This window comes from Culicoides brevitarsis, chromosome 1 (genome assembly GCF_036172545.1).
Source record: "Culicoides brevitarsis isolate CSIRO-B50_1 chromosome 1, AGI_CSIRO_Cbre_v1, whole genome shotgun sequence".
Lineage (NCBI taxonomy): Eukaryota > Metazoa > Arthropoda > Insecta > Diptera > Ceratopogonidae > Culicoides > Culicoides brevitarsis.
In genome coordinates, this window is record NC_087085.1 from 13,486,019 (window position 1) to 13,508,511 (window position 22,493).

Below are 22,493 nucleotides of genomic sequence, written 5' to 3' on the forward strand. Positions count from 1 at the left end.
CGCTACTTGAATTTTTCCCATATTATGCGATAAAAATTTTTTAAAAATATCATAAAATTTTTAAAAATAAGAAGAAAAAAATTTCGCCAAAGCAAAAATTTCTTCTTTTTTGATGGACATCACGATAAACTATTCAGTTTTTTATTTCTACTACTATTTTATGAGAAAAGTGAATCCGGGATTTTGGTATTTTTTAGAATGGAATGCACCAAATAATAATTTTTAAATTTATATATATTTTTTTTAATTTAAAAATTAATTATAATTATATTATATTAGGTATATTATATTATAATATTTTTTATTTTGTTTAATTTTTTTATTTTAGTTTTTTTTTTTAATTGATCAGAAAATTCTCAAAAATTTATTCTTATTAAAATATAAAAGTAACTTTAATTCAAAATATTATAATAAATAACATTTAATTTTGAGTTAGGTAATTTTAATATTAATTTAAATTAAATAATATATTTTTTTTAAATTTTATTTTTTTAAAAATATAATAAGAAGAAAAAAATCATATCAAATAAATTGGCAAAACATCGATAACCATCATGCCTCCCACTTGCGATATGAATCACTCAATTATCATGAATGCGAGATTGTTTTAACATCCACCCATTCAATTCAAGCAATTATTTGGACATGTCAGAGATCAACAACCTTTTTTCTCCTTTTAATATTTATTTAATCTACAATCATAATAATATGCGTCGACTACTCGATCTCCAACCTGTGCCGCGCAACACAAAAGCCTATTTGCTTTCATCATGTTCAATTTTCTACTTGTACAAATAAATAAATAAAAAATAATATCCGAGTACAAAAAATAAGTAGATTGGACGTGCCTCCGGATTAGGAAGTTTTTATGTTCTCTTTAAATTTTATTTGAATTTATTTATATTAATAGAGTTCGTGCATTCGATAAACTCACCGAAAAATTTTATCTCGCGCAACATTAATCACATTTTTTTGATTCGTAATGATCTGGCACGCGAGTGGAACTTTTGAATTGAGCACGAATTTTTTTTCTGTTTACTCGTCGATTGTCGTAAGAACAATCGATATACAATTTTTTAATCAGTTTCAACAAAATACATTTTTTTATATTTTTTTTTTGTTGATTACCTTTTTCGATGAACGTGAAAACGCTGATTCATTAATTTTTTATTTGGAGTCGATGAAAAGTCGATTGTGAATGGAAAATGTAATTTAAGGTTAACAAGAAGATGATCAAGTTAACAGACAGAGCAATTGTTTGTTTGATATCTTTTGTTAACTTTTGTAGGAGCCAAAAACATCATAATCATAAAAAAATCGTAAGTCCGAAAAAAACTCGATCTCAATTAATCTTACTTTAAATTTTCTCGTGCACTTGTTTCACTTACCGCGACCGAAAGCTGGGTGTGTCTCCAATGTTTTGCTCGCATTATCGTTAATCCTGGTAGTTATGAGCTATTTATTCAAGATATTTTATGTGCATGTCATAAATATTCAAATTAGAGTCATATTTTATTGTTCACTGACGGCGGCAAACACCTTTAAGTCGCACAGCTACCGGACTTAATTGAAAATAATTAATAAGAAATCGAGAAAAACGTGTCACAGGTACCTTTTGTGCGGCGTGATTGACGTGTGCCACTGATTTTTCGCCCAGAGGCTCGACTTTCGATGACATGTTGTCCCAAATAAACACTCGTAACACGAAAATATCGCCAGATAAGGTCAATTTTTACCTTTTCACGTGTACATTACGCAAACGGAGCAACTAAATCGACAACGATGACAATAAAGACCCATTGAAAATCACATTAAAGCTCCATAAAACGGCGTAACGCATCGTCGTATGCATAATTTAACATCCAAATAAGTGGTTCAACATAATCTACATGAATGGATTTCAAGGAAGTTGATCATTTATAACATTTTTCACATATTATTATTACCTTTTTTCTCGATACGAGATGATAATGTTGCATAGAAGTGTTCCCTTTTTTGTTGTAATATGATGACACCAAATAATGGCAATGACTCGTATTGAATAGACCTGCAAAAAAAACATAAATAGGATAATAAATAATAAAGATATCATTTATTGTTCAACACAACGACAAGACATATGTGTGAAGAAGGGAACTTTAATACGGCGAGAGGATGGGAGAAAAGAAAGCAAACATGTTTGTGGGAGTGTAAAACACAGTTTTTTATGTAGAACAACAATAACGCTAATCATGCGGTGTAAAATTACTTCGTCTCTAGTTGAAAAATTGGAGCAAAAAACTTGAACTTGAAATTTGAGAAGAGTTCTTGCAGTGTTTGAGATTGTGTGAGATACGAAAATTTTGTTACACGTGACTTTCAATTAGTTTAGAAGTGATTTTATCAAAAAGATAATTAATTTTAGACGAATAATGGGATGAAACAGATCAAGAGGCTTGATTAACATTAATTATCGGTTAATGATCCGTCTCGTAATAATATTTTGATGGGTGAAAGATCTACCGCACGATCATTTAAGATCAATTAACATTAAAAAAGGTGAAAAAAATATGTTTTTTCAACAAAAGAACTCTATAAGATTTAAATTTTTAATACATATTTTGAATAAAAATTTCAAAAATAAAAAAAAAATTAGAAAAATTAATGAAAAATATTGTTTTCAATATTTTTTTTTATGAAATATATAATATGAAAAAAAAAATTTTTAATAAAAATAAAAAAATATATAAAAATAATAATATAAAATATAATATGATATATAAAAAATTTAAATACATAAAAATATTTTTGCTAAAAATTCGGTTTCTATACAATTTTTTTATAATTATCAATTTATAATTATAAAACATATTTGAGTAAAATACAAAAAAAAAACTATAATTTTTACGAAAAAAATAATTTATAATTAATAATAAATTATTTTTTTTAAATACATATTTAATATAATTTTATTTAAAAAAAAATAATTTTTTTTTATTTCATGAATGTCCTTATTTAAATAATTTAATCTAATTTTATTAAATTTAAAAAAAATTAAATTAATTAGGTTTTCTGAAAAAAAAAAATTTGTAAAAAAGTTAAAAACTAAAAAAAAAATTAATATTTTACAAGTAACATTATTAAAATTTGTTCATATTTTAATTTTTTTTTATTTTTCCTTTATTTATAATTTAAAGTTATATACTTAACATATAAAAAATAATTTTTTAAATAATAATTATTTTTTTATAATTTTTATTAAAATAAATTTTTCAATATTTATTAATTTTTTACAAATTATCAAAATTTTAATTCATCACGAATTAAAAATAATTTTACTTTAATATTTTTTTTTAAATATTGCATTAAAAACCCTCAAAGTAGAACGAAATTTTGGTTTCCATAATGGAAGTCACCTCAGTTTCGTTTAATAAATTAACAATAAATCAAGGAAGGAACCATATTTAATAAATTTTTATTGCAGCTGTTGGCATTAAATTAAAACAGTTAAAAATTACATGCTACAACATTTTATTTATACAAAATGTTCAACGACACTCGATTCATTGTTATTTTATGCGCTAAGGGAACGTAGCTCCTCCCTTTTTATATGAAAAAAAAATAAAACTTTACTTTAACTATTTATTTATTGGAATTCTCGAGACCTTCAACTGTCTCAAATAATAAATGAAAAAATTGTCTAATAAGATTTTGTTCACTTTTTGCCAATAAAAAGACATCATTTATAATGTTTCATGATCGACAAAAAATAATTGAACGCTAAAAAATGTTAATTTTTATCTAATAATTCGATCAGAAAAGTACATCACTGACCAGTAATGTTATGAATAATTTTTTTGTACCAACTAACGGTTTAATTTTTGGTTTCATACGATGATTGACTACTTTCGGAGGTATTTAACTACATATCGCACATTTCTTTTATTGAGAAAAATGTTGTTATTAATGAAGTGAGCTACTCATGAAATAATAAAGAAAATAAAAAAAAAATAATGAATGAATTGTATGAAATTGTAAGTATGAATAAATAAATTGAAAATAAATATATGGATGGATGATAATTATATTGAACCAACTTGTTAAATGGAAACATGTGAAGGAATGATTTAACGAGAGATCGGGCCAAATGATAAGTTTGGCTTGTTAAAAATTCATTACGTGGTAAAAATTATTCATACCTGACGATGATGAGCTAATTTTTTCAGAAATTTTCGAATTTTTTATTTTTTAAATTTTTTAGGAAGTCATCGATTGAATTATTTTCAACCCTTCTAGAAGTTTTTTAGGCAATTTCCTGTTTAGACAAATTTTTTATTTATTTAAAAAAAAAAAAAAAATCCGTTGAAATTCAATGGACGTCGTCGTTAAAACAAACATCCCTCGACTCGACACTTTCCCTTTCAGTCAATCACTTAGAAAAATTGCATTGAAAATCATTTCCTAATTTTATTACCTTTTCTGCTTTTTTTTTCAATTTCCATGTGTGTGTATGTTGCGACATAAAGGATGAATTTCAACAAATCACAAGCCCGGAGGCAATAACGCAATGAACTGTAAATGTGGGTATAAATGTTCAACCCCATGATTTATTCTTCCTCGTTTTCATTGCAAAACAGAACGATTTGAAACAGATTGAAAAGTGTTTTAAACATTTTTTTTTTCAATGGCAATTCACAACAGGAGCGAGTTATGCATGAGAGACTGTGATTTCGAGAGCGCCAGCGTCGTCATTACAACAACAACAAAAAAAAAACATGCCGTGCTAGGATGTAATTATATTGACACATAATACGCGAGAAGGAAACTAATAACACTTACGCAGTTAATTTACAATTCATTCATAAAACTAAAGGAAGAAAAAATTACAGCGAGAGATCAACGCAAATCGCTTCTTGATTGCCTTGCGCACCAAGATGCACCTGGATGGAAACATGCAAGAATTTACAAGAAGTCGACGACACGAGGTCAGGGTTTTAAAAATAAAATTAAATTATTTTTTGAATTAAAAAAAATATAAAAAAAATAATTTTTGACCAAAAAAAATTTCAGATTTTTGAAAAAAATTAAAAAAAAAATAAACGAAAAATATGTTTTCACATAAAATTCATCAACAACAGGACAACAAGGTCAAAAAATATTCAAAAAAAAAATTTTTTTTTTCTCAAATATTGAATTAAGCTGAATCAATTAAGGAAAATTTTAAATGAAAATTCTCGAAATTTTTAATATTTTGAGTCGAACATTATTTCACATATTTGACTTTTTAGCAAATTTTTAAATAATTTTACCAAAATTATTATTTTTTACATATTTATTTCAAATTTTTGCATTTCTTGAAAATTCTGGGAAAATTATCTCTTAAAAATTGTAAAAATTTATAACTTTTCAAAGCTTCAATGTAAATTTTAACATTTATTTAAAGTTCATATTTTTGTCGTCTTTTAAAAAAAATTTTAATATTTTTGAAATTATTTAAAATATTAAAAATTAAATTTTAGTTAATTAAAAAAAAATAAATTAAATTAAAATTAAAAAATAAATTAAAAATTTAATTTATAATAGTTAAATTATTTTTTATTTTTTTTTTAAATATTTTTATTAAATATTTTTTATTATACTTCAAATTTTAAACTTTGAAACATAATCTTTAGCACATATGTTTTTTTTATCCCTGACCAGACCAAAAATTTAAAAAAAAATTAAAAGCCTTTGACCCTCAAAAGCATCTCAGGTTGGCTGCCGAAACATTGACACCTTTTGTACTTGCGCATTGCTGAGAGAGAAATTTTTACATGATTATGATAATTTTCTTCGTACATAAATGGCGAACATTAAAATTTTAACAACACACTCTCGTGCAGAAACACACAAAATTTGAGGAGAATAAGAGCAACCAACCACTTTTTTTATAACAACATAAAATATTGTGTACTCCAAGTGCTCTTCATACACGAAAAAGACGTGTGTTTAGCTACTACAGGCATATGCGAGATTCAAATGGTACACACACACACATTATTATGATCGAGCTCGGTGTTGTTATTTTTTTTATAATTTTTTTTTTTTGTACATACACGAGAGAACGAACATGAGCAACAACAACACACAGTAAGCACATCAACAGCTACTGAAATAGATTTGTATATTTAGTTTACTTTAGGCACTTGTTATGAATAGAATGCGAAAAAAATTGTGCCGTAAGACTTTTTGACGGTATAAATAAAAATTATCTCGCGGGGATAAAAAAAAACTTGAAAAAAAAAATAAAAATTATTAATTGAAGATAAATGTGACAAAACAATAAAATAATCATAAAGAAAATAATTAATAGAGTAATTTAAAATAAAATTAATGAATAAAAATAATAATATTTACGATAATCGCGCACGTTAGCCACACATAGAGAGAACTACAATCATAATCTTGTGTCCGGGTGTCAATTTAATGAATTTTTATTGAAAATGAAGTTGACACTGCTCGCTGAGTAAATTGTTTTGAAAGGTAGCCGGTTATTAAGTGAACTCATCTCGTATCAGAAAAAAAAGTATCAATTAAAATGTTAATTAAGGAGATATTTTTGCGGGAATTTGTGTGATTGGCGGAGTGCGCGGTAATTAATGGGATGATTGGATCATTTATAAAAAAAAGTTGGAGGTCAACAGGCATCAGTTTTTTCCCTTGAACTTCGGTTGAAAAAATTTTTATTGAGGAAGATATGTTAAGGATTTTTTATCGAGTTTCATAATTTAAAATAATTAAATAATTTTAAATTATAATTAATAATTATGATTAATTTAATATTATAATAATTATAATTATCAATTAATTATTATAATTTTTCGCTGTTATTTTTTAATTTAAAAATTAATAGCTGATTATAAAATTTTTCCTAAAATTAATAACTAAACTAAAATTATTTTTAAATATTTTTTCTTTAAATGAATAAAATTTTATATTTTGTCTAAATTTTTAAATATTAAATAATTTTTTAATAATAAAATAAAATTTTTAATAAAAAAAAATAATTTTTTTAAAACTTTTGAAAAAAAATATTTTTTTAATTTTTTAAAAAAAATATATAAAATTTTCAAAAAAATGAAGAAATTAAATTTATTCGCCTTAGTAAAAAATATTAATTTTTATAGTTTTTGATAAATAATTCGAAAATTTCATTTAAAAATTTATTTGAAATTTTCAAGTTAAAATTTACTTTGGAAATTTATATTTTTAAAAATAAATTAAATTTAATTTTTAAAACTTTTAAAAAAAATCTACTTAAATCAGGACGAATAAAAATTACTTAAAAAATATTATTATTTAATTTATTTTCAATTCAAAAAAATTAATATTTAATTTTAAAAAATAATCACGTATAAATAGGAAATTAATAATTTGAAAAATTTTAAACTAATTTTCAGCCAATTAATTGCTTTTTTTGCCAATTTCCTAAAATTATCTTTTTTTTAAATTTTAATTACTGACCATCAAATTTACAAACATGTCACAAAATTATTTTTGCCTCCTGTTAACTACCAATTTTTTTAATATTTGAAAAAAGTTTAACACGAAAGTCCAAATCAATCAAAACCTGCTAAAATCCTGTTCAAATTGGAGCGATTATCTTCACTTCTGCAAATACCTCCGAAAAAAAAGTCATAAAACAGATGCTCCTTCACCACTTTGCATTGACATCGTGTATCGAATTGATAATTTTTTTACGAACATGTCAAAACACGCAGAAGAAATTGCACACATCACACGTGCATCGCCATCATCATCGTCAAGCAAGCAAGAAAATTAACATCACCCGTAATTGATGTTTCTTCATTCCTTTTATTTTTTTACGAGACTCTGATGCTGCTGCTGCTGTAGGTTGGTACGAGCAAAAGCGAATATTTACAAGATGTTCTTCTTAATTTTTTGACAATGTCTTGCATTCCTTCAATATTTATGTTCTGCAATCATTTACATGCCAAATGTATGTCGAACAGGCAGCGTAAGCGAAGAAGTTCATCTCTCGCTCTCTCGGAACAAAGTGGATGAAATTAAAATAATATTTACGATAATAAATAAAGGGTGGGCAACGTTGGAACGTACAACGCGCTGCAAAATATTAATTTGAATGTGATTTTAAGGATCACAACAAAAGGAGAAGAAAGAAAAAAGAACGATGATGATGATGATGAAGTTAAAGTTTTAAGGCATGTTGAACATGCTCCAAATATTTCTTCATTATTTTATCTTTTTTTTCTTCTCGTCTCTTCCTCAAGTTTGAAACTTGCTTGCACAGAAGGCTAGAATTAAATGCATTTTTGAATAATTGCTCTCGAAATTCAACGATGACTCATCGCGAAAAATTTTTTCCGTCGGTTAAGAGAAAGAAAGATGCTGAAATTGATCCAATCATCCGCTTTTCACCCGCCAACAAAAATCAATTTGCATATTAATTTATTTATTCAATTATCCGAAGGTGATTGTGTGATATTATAAAATAAGGCTAAAGGTAAATCGTCGTCAAAAAAGATAAATTAATTTAATTAAAAAAAAAAATAAATAAATATAATAAACAATTAAAAGAGTAATAAAAGTTAATGAAAAATGGAAAAATAAACTGATCAAAAATTTATAATTAAAAATAAAACAAATTAAAAAAATAAATAAAATTTATTTATACAAAAAAAAATTAAATTATATGAAAAATAAATAAAAATCGAGTGTGATCAAGACAAGTAAATATCAACAAAATGGCATTGGCTTACGTGGATATGTCGTCAGTTATTGAGGTTCAGGTAATAATTTAAATAAATGCAAAATAAATTTGTTAAAAGTGCGAATGACAAATGATGAGGTGGCTGCGAACTGACGTTATGACACCCAGTTGTGTGCTAAATTTGTAAAATAACTAATGGCAAAATTAAATTAAAGTTACATGTTCAAATCACGCAATACCTAATATTATTATTAATATTCTGATAAATATTCTGATTGTGAAATGAAGAAATGAAGCTACGCAACCTTGACGATCCCTTTTTTTCAGTTTTTTTGCGATAAAAAAAAGTCCCGTTAATGCTCCTCTCTTAGAAAAATGCAAATAAATTGAGTAATTATGCAAGTATTTTAATTAAATTGCTGCGCTTCTTATCGAACCACCATCGACGCCTAATTGAAGTCATTCATCAATGTTTTTATCTGATGCAAAATGGCACGAAATGCAGGTCACACACTGCCACGTGTTTGATTTTTTTTCCTTGAAAAGAACATGAAAAAGAAAATATTTGCCGACAATTGTGCGGCAAATAAAGAAAAATAATTAAAAGAAAGAAAGAAAGGTGTAAAACATCATTGCAAGAAATTTACACATAAAAATGTTAAGTAGACTTAAATATGTCACTTTGTCATCATTTTGGTACATTACTTGAAAGAAAAAAGTGTTTAAAAAAGATTTTTACATCTTTTAATGACACTTAAAATGTAAATTAATGTCGTCTTAACGTCTTTCAAGTATGCGCTTGAATCTTGAAACTTTTTTTGTGAGTGAATGAAACTATCGTAGAGTGCAATTATGAGAAAAAATTACGAAAAGAGGATTGTCACTGAGAGCTGATTTGTGAATGTGTGAGGTTTTGAAAGTGAAATTAATATTTTTAACATTGAAAAACTAGAAAAATAATTTTTAAAAATTTTATAAGAGATTTTTTTTTAAATTGAGCATTTTTTGGAAAATATTTTTCAAAAATACAAAATAAAAAAAAAATAAAAAAAAATTAATTAAATTAAATAAAAGTTAAATTAAAATTAAAATTTTAAAATATAATAAAAATTTAAATTTTTATTAAAAATTATTAAAAATATTACAATTAAATTTTTCTTATTATTAATTTTAAAAAATGTGGAGCTCCTTCGAGAAATTAGTTTTATTTTTTTTTTAACCTTTTTATTTTAGTTTTGAATAATTATTACTATTTTAAATAATTTTAATTAATTATTTTACGTGACTTTTGATTTGTGAAATTTTCGTCTTTCTCCTTGCCTTTATCCTTTTTTTTTCTAACAAAAAATAAATAATTTCTCAAATTTACTATTTAGCTTGTAAAATTTTCTATTATTTTGATATAAATTTCAAATAGAAAAATAAGAAAAATTTGTATTTAAAAAAAATAATTTTTAAAACTTTAAAGTTATTTTCGAAAAATAATTTTTTTTATAAGAATCGAAAATCTTTTCAAATAAAAGTATACAAAGTTTAATTAAAAATGACATAAAAATAGAAAAAGAAAATTTATTTCTAATTATTTAACCATTAATGCCTCTTTTTTCGAAGTTTATTTGCTTTTTTTAAATTTTATCATCGTTATTTTAATTATTTTATATCCAATTATCATGCAAGTTATCGTTAAGTTAAAGAACATTATCATTATTTTGATGTGGTGAACGGCTCTGCGTAAAACTACCGTTCTGATGGACAATAATTATCATTATGTTGACTCGTTTCTCGATCCTCATCATCATCGCTTCTGCATTATTCTCGCATACGAGCCAAGAAACTGCAAAGAAAACGATTAAACTGATAATAATTAAAGTTATTCTTCTATTTTCTTTCATGTTTTTTTTACTTAATTGTATTAGAATGTAAAGAAATTAAAACAAAAAGAGCAAAAATAATAAAGGCCAATAAATATTTGAGCTTAAAATGACTTCATTTAAGGATTTTTCAGCATGTCTCGTGCCAAGTCATGAGAATTAACCACAAAAAATCGGTCAATTTTGTTAAGCATTAACCTCCATTTGAATCATATGACGAGAAATGCCACCGCTGGAGCACCGACACAAACTGCATTAACCACATTTTTCACAAGAACATAAATTAACGCAAAAATGCATAAATTAACGATCACACAAATTGATTATTATATTATTTTTAATGATTTTTAATGTGCGTTTGATTAATATGTTCAAGTATTTTCTCATTTTTTCAATCAAATAATGAAAATCTATCAACGAAAAGTTAAAATAAGGTGACTTTCCATTTTATTATACACCATTTTATAAATTCCAAGACGCAAGCAGCAATCAACGACGCATGATTGATAGAAAATGTGAAGCACTAAACATTGACAACGCTCATAAAAAACCAGATTTAATTGAATATTTGACATATTTTTGCGCGAAAATCGCATTAAAATCAACAAAATGTCGCGAATGTGAACTTTTTCGCGATTCATGCAACTTTGAGCTTAAATTTTGCGTACAAGGCAAGTTGGCAATAATGAGCGAAGTGTTTCCGTTATAAATTAAATAAATATGGAAACTCCTGTATCCTCTTCAAATGCATGAGATGCGGAATGTTGAACATGTAATTAGTAAATGGAGCAATAAACAAGTCCGGTGACTCAACAAGAGGAAATTTTCAAAGCAATTAGCGAACGGCAAAGAGAGTGACAGAACAAAACTCGTACTCGACTCGGGCAATTGAAGGCTCAATAGACTCGCGCTCAACAATCCATCAAATCGGGTTTTATTATTATATCAAATTACTTATTATTAGCTAAATAGCTGAAACTGCCCACACACTGCATTTGACGATAAGAAGGAAAATTAACGTAAATTCAACTGTCTACGGGTCTGTTTACGGAAGCATTGCCATTAAGATTATTTTCTTGTTTCAGAGTGTTTGCATTGCAAAAAAAATGGTAAATGCACACAAAACAAAACTGATTAAGCCACCGCGTTGACTCCTAATTGATTACTCGAGTGTGACTAAACATGCAACTCAATTTAGAAACTCATTTGCATTTGCAAAAAGCGTTAACACCTCATTAATTTTCCGTCGTTTTTTTTTTCTTTACTTGTAGGAGCGACTTACCAGTCATGGCGGCATTGGATTGTCAGGCGGTAGTCCAGCTTACACACAAGGACATCGTGGCACAGGCACAAATGTGGGACACAATGGAGGGCATGGAGGTACGCCGCAAATGCATCATCAAGCGTTGCAATCAGATTTTCAGCCGCCGTATTTTCCGCCGCCCTTTCATCATACGACACAGAGTCCTCCGCAACAACAAGTAAGTTTTAATTTATTCATTATAATTAATTATTTTTTATTTTTTTTTAAACTGAAAAAAATCCAAAATTAATACAATTTAAATTATTATAAATGCACAAAAAATATCTAAATTTTTTAATTAAAAAAATTTTAAAATTAAATGTATGTATTAAAATTTTTATTAAATTAATTCTCATTAAATTAAATTTTTATTTTGCCTAAATTTAGTTTAAAAATATTAGATTTTATTTATTTTGTCTTTAAAAATTTTTACTTTAATAAAAATTATAATTTTTAACTTTAAATTAATTAATTCATTCATTTTAATTGAATTTTCGATTTATTTTATTAATTTTTCATCTTATTTTTAAATTTTAATTATTATTTATTACTTTAATTATTTTATTTTTCTCATTTAAAAAAATGATTAAATTAATAAAATTAATTAATTAAATAAAACTAATAAATTGTCCTGAAATATAATTTAAAATGACAAATATATTGATTTTCTTTCAAGAACCGAAATAATTTTTATATTTATTTAATAATTATTTTTTATTTTATAAAAATTATTTCAATAAATAACAATTGATTTTTTTAAATCAATGAATTTTTTAACGAAATTTATTTTTTTTTAAATTTAAAAAGAGAAAAATTGAATTTTTTTTTATAAAAATGCAAAATAATTATTTGAGCTTCAATTAAAATTAAAATATTAAAATTTGTAATATTTTGAGACTTTCAAAAAAATAAGAAAAGTAAATAATTCAAAAATGTATTTTTAAAAAAAATTATTTTTAAAAAATTTATACAAAAAAAAATTTTTTTGTTAACAAAAATCGCCTAATAATAATAAATAATTAAAAATTATTTATTTTTTATCTTTTTCAGAATCACGGCTTAGAATACTTGAGCACAGATCCATATGGACAACCACTATCATCATTGCATCACGCCCCGCTTCACCATTACAATCAATTAGCCGGTCTAAGACCGTCACAAGATCAATTAGGATTACACAGATCTCATCGTGACTCCGACTTACAAGGGCATGTGGTGAGTTTTGTTTATTTTTTGCTTTTTTGCCATTAAAACTAAAGCAAAATAACTTAAAGAATGTCTCGCAATTAGCTTCAAACTCTATTTATAAAGAGAAAAATTTAATATCACACACAATCAAGTCGCATGCCATGCCAGCAACTTTCTTTCAATAAAAAAAAGACGAAGATAAAAACAGCAAAGCAAAAAATGAATCACACAACGCACGCTTTAAAAGTATTTTGTGAAATTCCACAGCGAAGTTTGTGCACTATCAACAACAAAATAATAATAATAGGCAATACATAATAATAACAAACAGGAAGATATTTTACATTATTCGAATTTTTATTACGTACGAAGAAGATCCCTTCATGCAAGGCCCTCATTTGCTAAACGCACACATATTGTTAACAAAATATTTTGTGATATGTGACCAAGATTAAGATACCAAAAAGGTCTCTCTTTCTCTCGTTTCTTGCGCGATAGATAAATAGTTTTCTTTTCTTTTCATAAGATGCTCGCTCGCATCGTCTTCTGACAACAAAAAAGGTTAAAGAGAAAGAATGTTTCCGTTTTCTAGACTGGAAAATTTTTCAATGCAGTAGGTATCACCATTCTCGAAGGGTGACTCGTACTTCATCAATTTCTCAGTAGAGAGAAAGGAATTCTTTGGTCTATTTTCTTGTCAGGGTCTCTGTTATGTCTAAATAAACTACACCAGAAATATTTTTAAGTGGTCTTTATTATCATTTTTTAATATTTTTTTTTTATTTTTCAATAAATATTTTCTTCGGAGAAATATTTTTGTGTACGAGCCAATAAAATAATAAACAAGAAATCCCTTCAACGCAAATATTTTCGCATTTTTTGTTCGAATATTGTTTTCAATATATTGTTTTTAAATATATTTTTACAACAACAACAACGGAACAGATACGATACGGCGATAAACTTTGCTTTGCTTTACAAACATGAGTACTTGTAATAAAACATATTTGTTGATGATGAAGACGCTGATATTTATTGGTATTTGCCATATTTTGCAAATATTTTGTATTCTTCGGTTTTTAATATAAAAGTTTATTTTATTAATATTAAATTTTTGATTTCTTTTTATCGAGAAATGGAAAATTTTTATTATTTTTATCATTTATATTTTTTTTTTTTTGTAAGAAAAAAAATTATTTTATTTTTTCATTTTAACTATTTTTAATTATTTACAAATTTTCTTTAAAGATATTCTTTTTTTAAAAGTTTATTAAATAAAATTTTAATAAAAAATATTTATCAATAAAAATTATAAAAAAAAAAATTGTTAAAATAAATAAAATAATTTTATTTTATGAATTTTTTAATATTTTTTTTATCAATATTTTTTTTAATTATTTAATATTTTTTTTATTAATTTCACCTTTCAAAAATATTTTTTATAAAATTTTTAATTTTCGAAAATTCGTACAATGTAACTTTAAAATGAAAGTCATTTCCACTTCAAAGTAAACAAAATGAAATTTTGCTCTTAAAAAAAGGTAAATGATGAAAACAACATTCCTCGACACAGATTCCTGTTTTATTTTCTTTCACCGTCGTCGTTAGCAAAGTCTACAAGTTCAAGAATTTGCGCTGCGAAAATATTTTCGTAAAGTAAACTTTTTGTTCAGCATCGTTCCATGAATTCCTCTCGTAAAATCAATAATGCGAAGACATTCTTTAAGATTTAGACGTTAATACGATTAACACTTTAAAATCAAGTCAAATCAAATCGCTTGACGCGTCGTGTCTGTCATTAAATCATTTTTTTCTTAATTTTTTTTTTTATTTTTTCTTATCTTTCAATAGACACAATTGTCACATGGCTTCCCATATTCGGATCGCCGGAGTGATTATGGCAGTACAATTGGTGCCGGCAGCGGCGGTGGTCCCCGGATACACGAGCACGATCCACTCACGTTACATCAGGCATTACAAAGTGCCGTTGATGATGGACAGAATCCAGTTATTGATGAAAATGCGGGATTTATGTCGGATTTACCATTACTCAAAAATAAATATATTGGTAAGTGACAATTTTTTTTTTTTGTTTTTTGGTGCCATGTGCAGAAATTAAAGCGATTAGATTTTAAAATTAAATTTAATTTATGCGTAAAACCGGTTTTTTGCTACTTGCGGGAATGAATGGACCAATTTTTAATGAAAGAAATAAATAAATTGTGCCTCGATGGAACATCTTTCGCTGCAAATTTATTGACTTTCAATCCATTCACGATAAACTTGTAATAAAATAATGTACCTGATGATTTAATAGTGTCGAAATAATGCATTTACGCGGCTTTTTACAACTTCATAAATAATCCCGTATAGCTTTTCGCATATTTATCGAGAGATAAGTCCAGTATAGACAACAATCGCTCATTCAACGCCCATTCTGCATGTGAAAATTTGCACCGCGAAACAGAAGCTATTGAGTTAATAAATTTTTTTATTCAGTAGCTCCTTCTCAATTGCTTCGTAAATCACTGCTACAACATTTTAACATGTATTTTTATTGATTCGATATTTTTTTTCTTTCATTTTAGGAGATCAATGGTCTCTTCTGTATCCAAAAGCAGGTAAGCATCCAATTTTTTACACTTTTTACTATTTTTGAACAACAATGAGACCAAAAATTTGCGATAAACGGTGTTAATGGGACAAAATATGATGTTGATTACCTTTCTCATGTTTCAATCTACGAGATTTTTCAATGCAATAGGATGTCTCATGATGATTTTTAAAGAAAAAAAATTGAAATTGAGCCTTTTAAATTTTTGTTCGCCCTAATTTTTGATGTTTTAAAGGGAACCCCAGCGATTTTTCATACAAAACATTAAAAAGAGAGGAAAATTGTATGATACATACCTTAAATTCCTGTTGAACAAAAAAAAAACGAGAATATCAACTTCAAGAGAGGAGGTTTCAAGTTGCATTGCCAACCCTAAAAAATAAAAATAAATAAAATATGATTGTTGTTTAGAAAAAAATAATAATTTTAGGTGTTAAATAAAAAAAAATAATTAGCAAAACTAACAAATTTAATTTTTTTCAGACATCAAAGCGAAGGATAACGGCAATATAAATATAGGATCGCCAAGTGATGTATTTTGTTCGGTTCCTGGTCGTCTTAGTTTATTATCTAGTACATCAAAGTATAAAGTGACTGTAGCTGAAGTACAACGAAGATTATCGCCGCCAGAATGCTTAAATGCGTCACTTTTGGGAGGCGTTCTCAGAAGGTATGAGATCATTAAAATACGTTTAATTAGTTCAACGACACAAAAATCACGAATAAAAATTTTTAATTGTTTCTTTTTTCTTCCTCATTTAAAAATTTCAGAGCTAAGAGTAAGAACGGCGGACGACTATTACGTGAAAAACTCGAAAAAATTGGCTTGAATTTGCCAGCTGGGCGTCGTAAGGCAGCAAATGTTACACTTTTAACCTCATTAGTGGAAGGTAAAATTTTATTTAAAATTTTTTTTTAAAGAAAAATTATTAAAATTTAATTTTTTTGTATGAATAGGTGAAGCAATTCACTTGGCACGCGACTTTGGTTACGTATGTGAGACAGAATTCCCCGCGAGACAAGTTGCCGAATATCTGTCGCGACAATATGCGGAACCGCAAGATACCTATAGACGGAAAGAGCTTCTAATGAACACCAAACAAGTGAGTTTTCTTATAAAAAAATTAACGAAAAAGACATAAATGACATTTTTTGTGTGAAAAATTTTAGGTCACAAAAGAATTAATGGACTTGTTAAATCAAGATCGTTCCCCCTTGTGTAATACTCGACCCCAAATAATACTCGATCCACAAATTCAGCGTCATCTTACGCATTTTTCACTCATCTCGCATGGCTTTGGATCGCCAGCGATTGTGGCTGCATTGACAGCTATTCAGGTAATTTTTTAAAAATTTATTTTTTTAACACAAAAAATTAATTTTTATATTTTTTGTAGAATTACTTAAACGAATCAATCAAACATTTAGAGAAAATGTATCCAAATAACGGCAGCATGGTGACATCCTCGTTAGACAAAACAAAAATGGAAAACGACAAAAAGTGATAGAAATTGTGGTACTATGATGATGAAAATGCTCAGTAATGTTATTTACAACTAGATAGAAATTTTCGTTTTTTTTATTGCAACCATCGAAGAAACACAGAAGAAAGCCAGTCGATCCGTTTTTTCTTTAAAAAAAATAAAACAATATTAATTTTTGATCAATAAATTGAAATAATGTTGTGATGTATGTTTAATTATTATTATATATAAATTAATTTTATCCTTTAAAAAATACGTAAATAATATTTAAAAAATTGTACAAAAATTAAAATTAATATTTTTTAGTTATTAAAAAGTTTTGTGCTGGCAATTTATTAAAAAATTAGCTCGCAGGAAATCTCATGAGTTACAGAATGCCGAGATTATTATTTTTAGTCCCTTTAGTTCAAGGTCACGTTTGTAAATAATTTTTTAACATTCCTAAATATCACATATTCCTTTTATGGCTGTAAAAAAAATCTGCTTCAAAAATATTTTTTGTAATTAATTTTTTGTTTCGACATTCCATTCTTGCATCACTCGTTGTTTCTTCCCCTCCGTTTGTAAAATTTCAGTGAATTTATGTGCCAATTTCGTTTTATTATTTTTTTTTAAATTAAATTCAGTAAATAATTCGAGTGTGCCATCACTTCACTTCAGTTTTAAAAAAAATTATTGGCAATCTTTTTCTTTTTTTCCTCTTTTTTCATTCGAAATTTTTACTAATAATTAATCGTTCAAAACAAAGTATTAAGAAAAAAACAAAGATATTTACAACATGTATCATATTTATTATATAAAACACAAAAAAATAATTATTATAAAAATTTTCACGTAAAAATATAGAGTTACAATGTATTTTCTCGTTACGAATTTTCGAACATATATGTAAAAAAAAATATTTAAATTATAAATTTAATTACTTCATGATATTATATCGGAAAGTGTGAGAAAAATCAGAAATTTTCACTGGAAGAATCAATTTATTGACTCTTTTTATTAATTAGCTTCGTAGGCGTTAAGGATATAAATACAAAAGAAAGAAAAGTGTAGAAAATACGACAAATTAAAAAAAACACACAATTCTAATGTAATAAAAAATAGTTTTAATTAATAATAATAATTAATTATTAAATATAATTCAAACACAAAAAAAAATAACTTTGACTTTATCATTCAAATTAATAAATTTAATTCAATCGATTATGAAAATAAAGAAAAATTAAATGAATTTTTTTCTCGTTTTTTTGATCATTTGGCTTCAATTTTTTTCTAATATCAATTTTTCATAGGGAATCATTTTGAAGGTTTTTCCTCAGAAGAGGCCGAATTTCATCTTTGCATTGCGCCGACCTGTTCTTTTACGAAATCTAAATGGTTGCAAGCGTCGTTCATGGCTTCATATTGATATCCGAGCTGTTGGTGGATGGCTTCCATTTTTTTCAGTGTTTGTGATGTGTTGTCCATTGTGGATTCCATTTGTGCGAAGGATTTTGCTGTTTGCATCAGGATCTGGAATTGTTTTTTAATTGGAAGTTTTTAATAAATTTTTGAAAAAATAAATTTTTGAAACAATTTCTGAGAAAAATTTAATTTTTAAGTCGATTTTTGATTAAAAATTAATAAAATTCGGTAAAAATAAAAATTATTTTAACGATTTCACGTCTTAAAAATGCAAAATCTCAATAAAAACCTCTCGAAATTTTCTCAAATATTCATAAAATTAAATTTTTTCATATCCTCCGGCGATGAAAAACAGAACTCACTTCACTTGATTTTGATCCTCGAAACACTTGTCGTGCCACAGAGCCCGCATTGTTCAAATTCACCGCTATCCGATCAGCCAGACGCTTTTTACTGTCTTGGAACAACAATTTTGCAGAAGTAGAAGAGGTAGAAGTCATTTTAAAATGTAGAAAAGTGATGAAAATTATGAAAATTCCTTCGTTTCTTGTTTGTTTTGATTTTTTGACAGATCAACAACCCCACGCTACAATTGCGCAACAAACGTCAAGACCCCAGCTGCAATTTCGAATCAATTCGCGGGAAATTGGCATTCAGTTTTTCCTTATTTTTCCTCAAAAAAATAGTTTAATTAATTAAAAATCGATCAAAAATTATGCAAAAGTGAGTGTTTCGCTAATTTTTGATCAAAATTACTCAAAAATCTGTAAGAAATTGTATAAAAAAGATTTCTTACCTCACATTGCTTTGTTTACTTCAGGAATTTTCCACATCCTTAATAAAAAATTTTAATTTTTATTTCTTTTTTAGATATGGAAACGCCGAAAAGCAACTCAAGAAGACTCAACCCGCGAAAATATCATCCGACTCCGAAAATGTCGGAACGTAAAAAGGCCTTGTTTACTCCAAAATCCAGTGAAAAATCTCCCTCAATATCGTCCTATCGCGAATGCAGTGATGACGACTCAGATTTGGGAATAATGAGTCCTTTGCAGCATTCTTCCAGTTCATCAAAATACGATTCTGATGGTGAATTTTAATTAATTTTTGATTATTTTCAAGTTTTTAACATAAAAATGTTTCAGATTCGGGTCCGACGTCATTTAAAGATGTTTTGAACAGCAGTAACAGCAGTCGAAAGAAAAATTATGAAAGTCGTTTCAGTAATTCTGGCAAATATGAGTTCGTTCCTGCTAGTCTAAAGCCCACGTTGTCCGATTTAACGGAGGAAAGTGATGTTCAGACGCCGAAACAGCTGAAATTGAACAATGCTTGGATCGACATTTCTCACATCGAGGCAGATATTTCGGCTCCAATACTGCTGATGACTCCTTGTGGGACATCGACAAAGGATAAAATCCCTAAAAGTTCCTTCCGTAAGACGATTGTTGACTCAGATGGGGACCGAACTCCAATTGTTGAAGATCAACCAGCGGCAAAACGTGCAGCGGAAGAGGAAAAAGATCCAAAAGCACGAACTTCCTTGTTCAGCGAAGGATCAATTCCAACGAAAAACTTTTATTCAGGCAACGAAACGAAAAAAGATGACTCTCCAAATTGCTCAATTCTCGCTGCCATTCGTCAAAACAGCAAAATTGGCAGCAGATTGATCAATAATCACAAACAAAAGCGTCACAGTTATCCTTTGACAATCAAAAAACGTCGTTCCTCGATCAATCGAGGCGTTTTTCACAAAATCCACAAACAACGTACGAGAAAACCGAAAGTCATTACGCGCAAAAGTGCCGCAAAAATGACAAAAGATCAACTTATCGAAGCAGCAATGAACATTATCGACAATTCCCCGTTAAATTCGTACCTAAACTCGTCCCTGGAGGTAACGGAGAACGACAAACGACGTCGCGTCAGTGAATTACTCAAAAATATGACAAATTCCATCGAATTAGCACGTCCCTTGAACATTGAAGTGCCTCAGCAGAACCCCTTCAATGACGATTCAGACGTGGAAAACAATGAAAATGCCGAAAATTTGAATCAAAACATCCTTGATACAACCATATCGAACGAAACTCTGTCAAATCGCAAGTTTTTCAAGTCAAAAACGGAAAAACGAGCAAAATACGAGATCATGAAAGGACATTCGGCGATCCTTGATCAATCGGGAAAATTATCACTTGCAAAATCCGTGGAGAAACCAAAGAAACGTAAATTACGATCGTTGTTTGATGACGATTTTGAGTTCGCTGAAGAGCAACAAGAGGTGAACGACATCTTGAAAAGTCTTGAAGACCCCAAATTAGGAACTCCCTTGAAGGAAGGTCCCGTAAATGTTCACCAAAATTCGTTTATGTCGCCGACAACGACGCAAATTTCGAGTTTGGCTTCCAAATTTGCCGCTTTGAATCCCGTTTCAGATCAAAATTCAACCGAAGAGAGTCAAAAATTGTTCCCGTTATTCGAAAAATCACAGCAAAAAGTCGTGAATTTAGAGCCAGAACCCAAACGGGTGAAAGTAACGAACGAATGGCGCCCAATTGGCGATGATCAGTTACAAATTGACGCGGGACAGAAGGAATTTGGGGCAATCGAGTGCAAAACTTGCGGATTTATCTACACGGTAAGTCATTTTTTTCAATAAAAATTAATAAAAAATTTAAAATTTTAATTTTTTTCAACAGCAACACGTTCCCGAAGATGAAATGCTTCACCAACAATTCCATAATTCCTGTCAAATACTCAACTTTAAAGGCTGGGAGAAGGAAAATCGTTGTTTAGACGTGTATGAATGGGGTGTCGCTGGTCGTGTCATCGCCATCTCGAATTCCGATTCAAAAACCAAAATGAATCGAGCGCAGGAAATTTTGCGACTTGCCGATATGGAATTGGGTTTTGCGCAAATCCCGCTGCATCAGAACGCGATAATTTTCCTCGCGTGCAACAACAAGGAAATTATGGGACTTTGTGTGGCGCAACCCCAATCGGAAGCCAACAAGCTCATCAGTGAATTTGGAATTGATTTCTGTTCGTCTGAGACGTATCCCGTAAAATGCGGCATTTCGCGCATTTGGGTGAATTCGAGACATCGACGCAAGGGTGTCGCATCGAAGCTTTTTGAGGCAGTCAAAGGCAATTTCATGTACGGATGTCGCTTGAACAACGACGAAATTGCCTTTAGTGCACCGACGGAGATGGGAAAAGCTTTTGCGGAGAAAATTATGGGAAAAAAGGACTTTTATGTGTACCAGTAAAATTAATTTTAGGCTTTGGTGTGCATTTTTTGTGTGAATTTGATGAAAATTATTTAGATTTAAGCAAATTTAGGGAGCTTTAAACCTTGTTAAAGCCATAAAGAGGCCATTCATGACACAAGCTACTCAGCAAAAAAGACATTATCCGTAAATTTAGAGTAATTTATATCGCATGACGAATAAAAATCTTTATCAATAATTTTTTTTCGCCTTTGACTAAACTTCAAAAATCGCAATTCTGCTAATTCCTTCGAGAACAAATTGAGACGAATTAAATTGATAACACAGCTGATCTGCACCAGCATGCAAAAAAAAATTCCTGCCCATGTGCTCTGGGGCGGGCAGGAATTTTTTTTTGCATGCTGGTGCAGATCAGCTGTTTATCAATTTAATTCGTCTCCATTGCCCTTGTCACAATTGGAAATTTCAACATCAAAATTCCCCATTCCTCAAAACAAATCGAGCACAAAAATGGCTCAAAACAGCGTTCCTCAAGTAATTACCGAGACAATTTGCCTCAGTGACGACTCCGATGAGCCCCAAGGTCCCGAAACGCCCAAAAATAGTTCGACAAAGCCCGAGGAACGACGCTCAAGTCGCCGAAAACGAATAAAAACGGTTCGTACGCTTGTTTTCATCTTCCTCCTTGG

At 28.0% G+C, this 22,493-nt stretch overlaps 3 protein-coding genes across 4 annotated transcripts in view; 2 read left to right on the forward strand and 1 right to left on the reverse strand.

The window, feature by feature from the left end:
- Positions 1 to 17,294, forward strand: part of LOC134837996 (transcription factor AP-2-epsilon) — a 39,476-nt gene extending 22,182 nt beyond the window's left edge. For both annotated transcript variants that reach the window (XM_063853425.1, XM_063853423.1), the window contains exons 2-10: positions 11,853 to 12,062; positions 12,935 to 13,099; positions 14,924 to 15,140; positions 15,661 to 15,693; positions 16,170 to 16,356; positions 16,458 to 16,576; positions 16,644 to 16,789; positions 16,857 to 17,024; positions 17,084 to 17,294. In XM_063853425.1, coding sequence (XP_063709495.1) covers positions 11,853 to 12,062; positions 12,935 to 13,099; positions 14,924 to 15,140; positions 15,661 to 15,693; positions 16,170 to 16,356; positions 16,458 to 16,576; positions 16,644 to 16,789; positions 16,857 to 17,024; positions 17,084 to 17,191 — 1,353 coding nt within the window. In that variant the 3' untranslated portion in view covers positions 17,192 to 17,294. The remainder of the gene's footprint in view (positions 1 to 11,852; positions 12,063 to 12,934; positions 13,100 to 14,923; positions 15,141 to 15,660; positions 15,694 to 16,169; positions 16,357 to 16,457; positions 16,577 to 16,643; positions 16,790 to 16,856; positions 17,025 to 17,083) is intronic.
- Positions 17,295 to 18,253: 959 nt separating this feature from the next.
- On the reverse strand, positions 18,254 to 19,154 carry LOC134826953 (uncharacterized). The gene is made up of 2 exons (XM_063839466.1): positions 18,937 to 19,154; positions 18,254 to 18,682 (listed from the first exon to the last, which is right to left on the reverse strand). Exons 1-2 carry the CDS (start codon positions 19,072 to 19,074, stop codon positions 18,503 to 18,505), a joined length of 318 nt encoding a protein of 105 aa, XP_063695536.1. The 5' UTR covers positions 19,075 to 19,154; the 3' UTR covers positions 18,254 to 18,502.
- Positions 19,155 to 19,195: 41 nt separating this feature from the next.
- LOC134826952 (N-acetyltransferase ESCO2) lies at positions 19,196 to 22,039 on the forward strand. The gene is made up of 4 exons (XM_063839464.1): positions 19,196 to 19,297; positions 19,445 to 19,663; positions 19,720 to 21,212; positions 21,274 to 22,039. The coding sequence occupies exons 2-4, from the start codon at positions 19,447 to 19,449 to the stop codon at positions 21,841 to 21,843; spliced, it is 2,280 nt and encodes a 759-aa protein (XP_063695534.1). The 5' UTR covers positions 19,196 to 19,297; positions 19,445 to 19,446; the 3' UTR covers positions 21,844 to 22,039.
- The last annotated feature ends 454 nt before the right edge of the window (positions 22,040 to 22,493 follow it).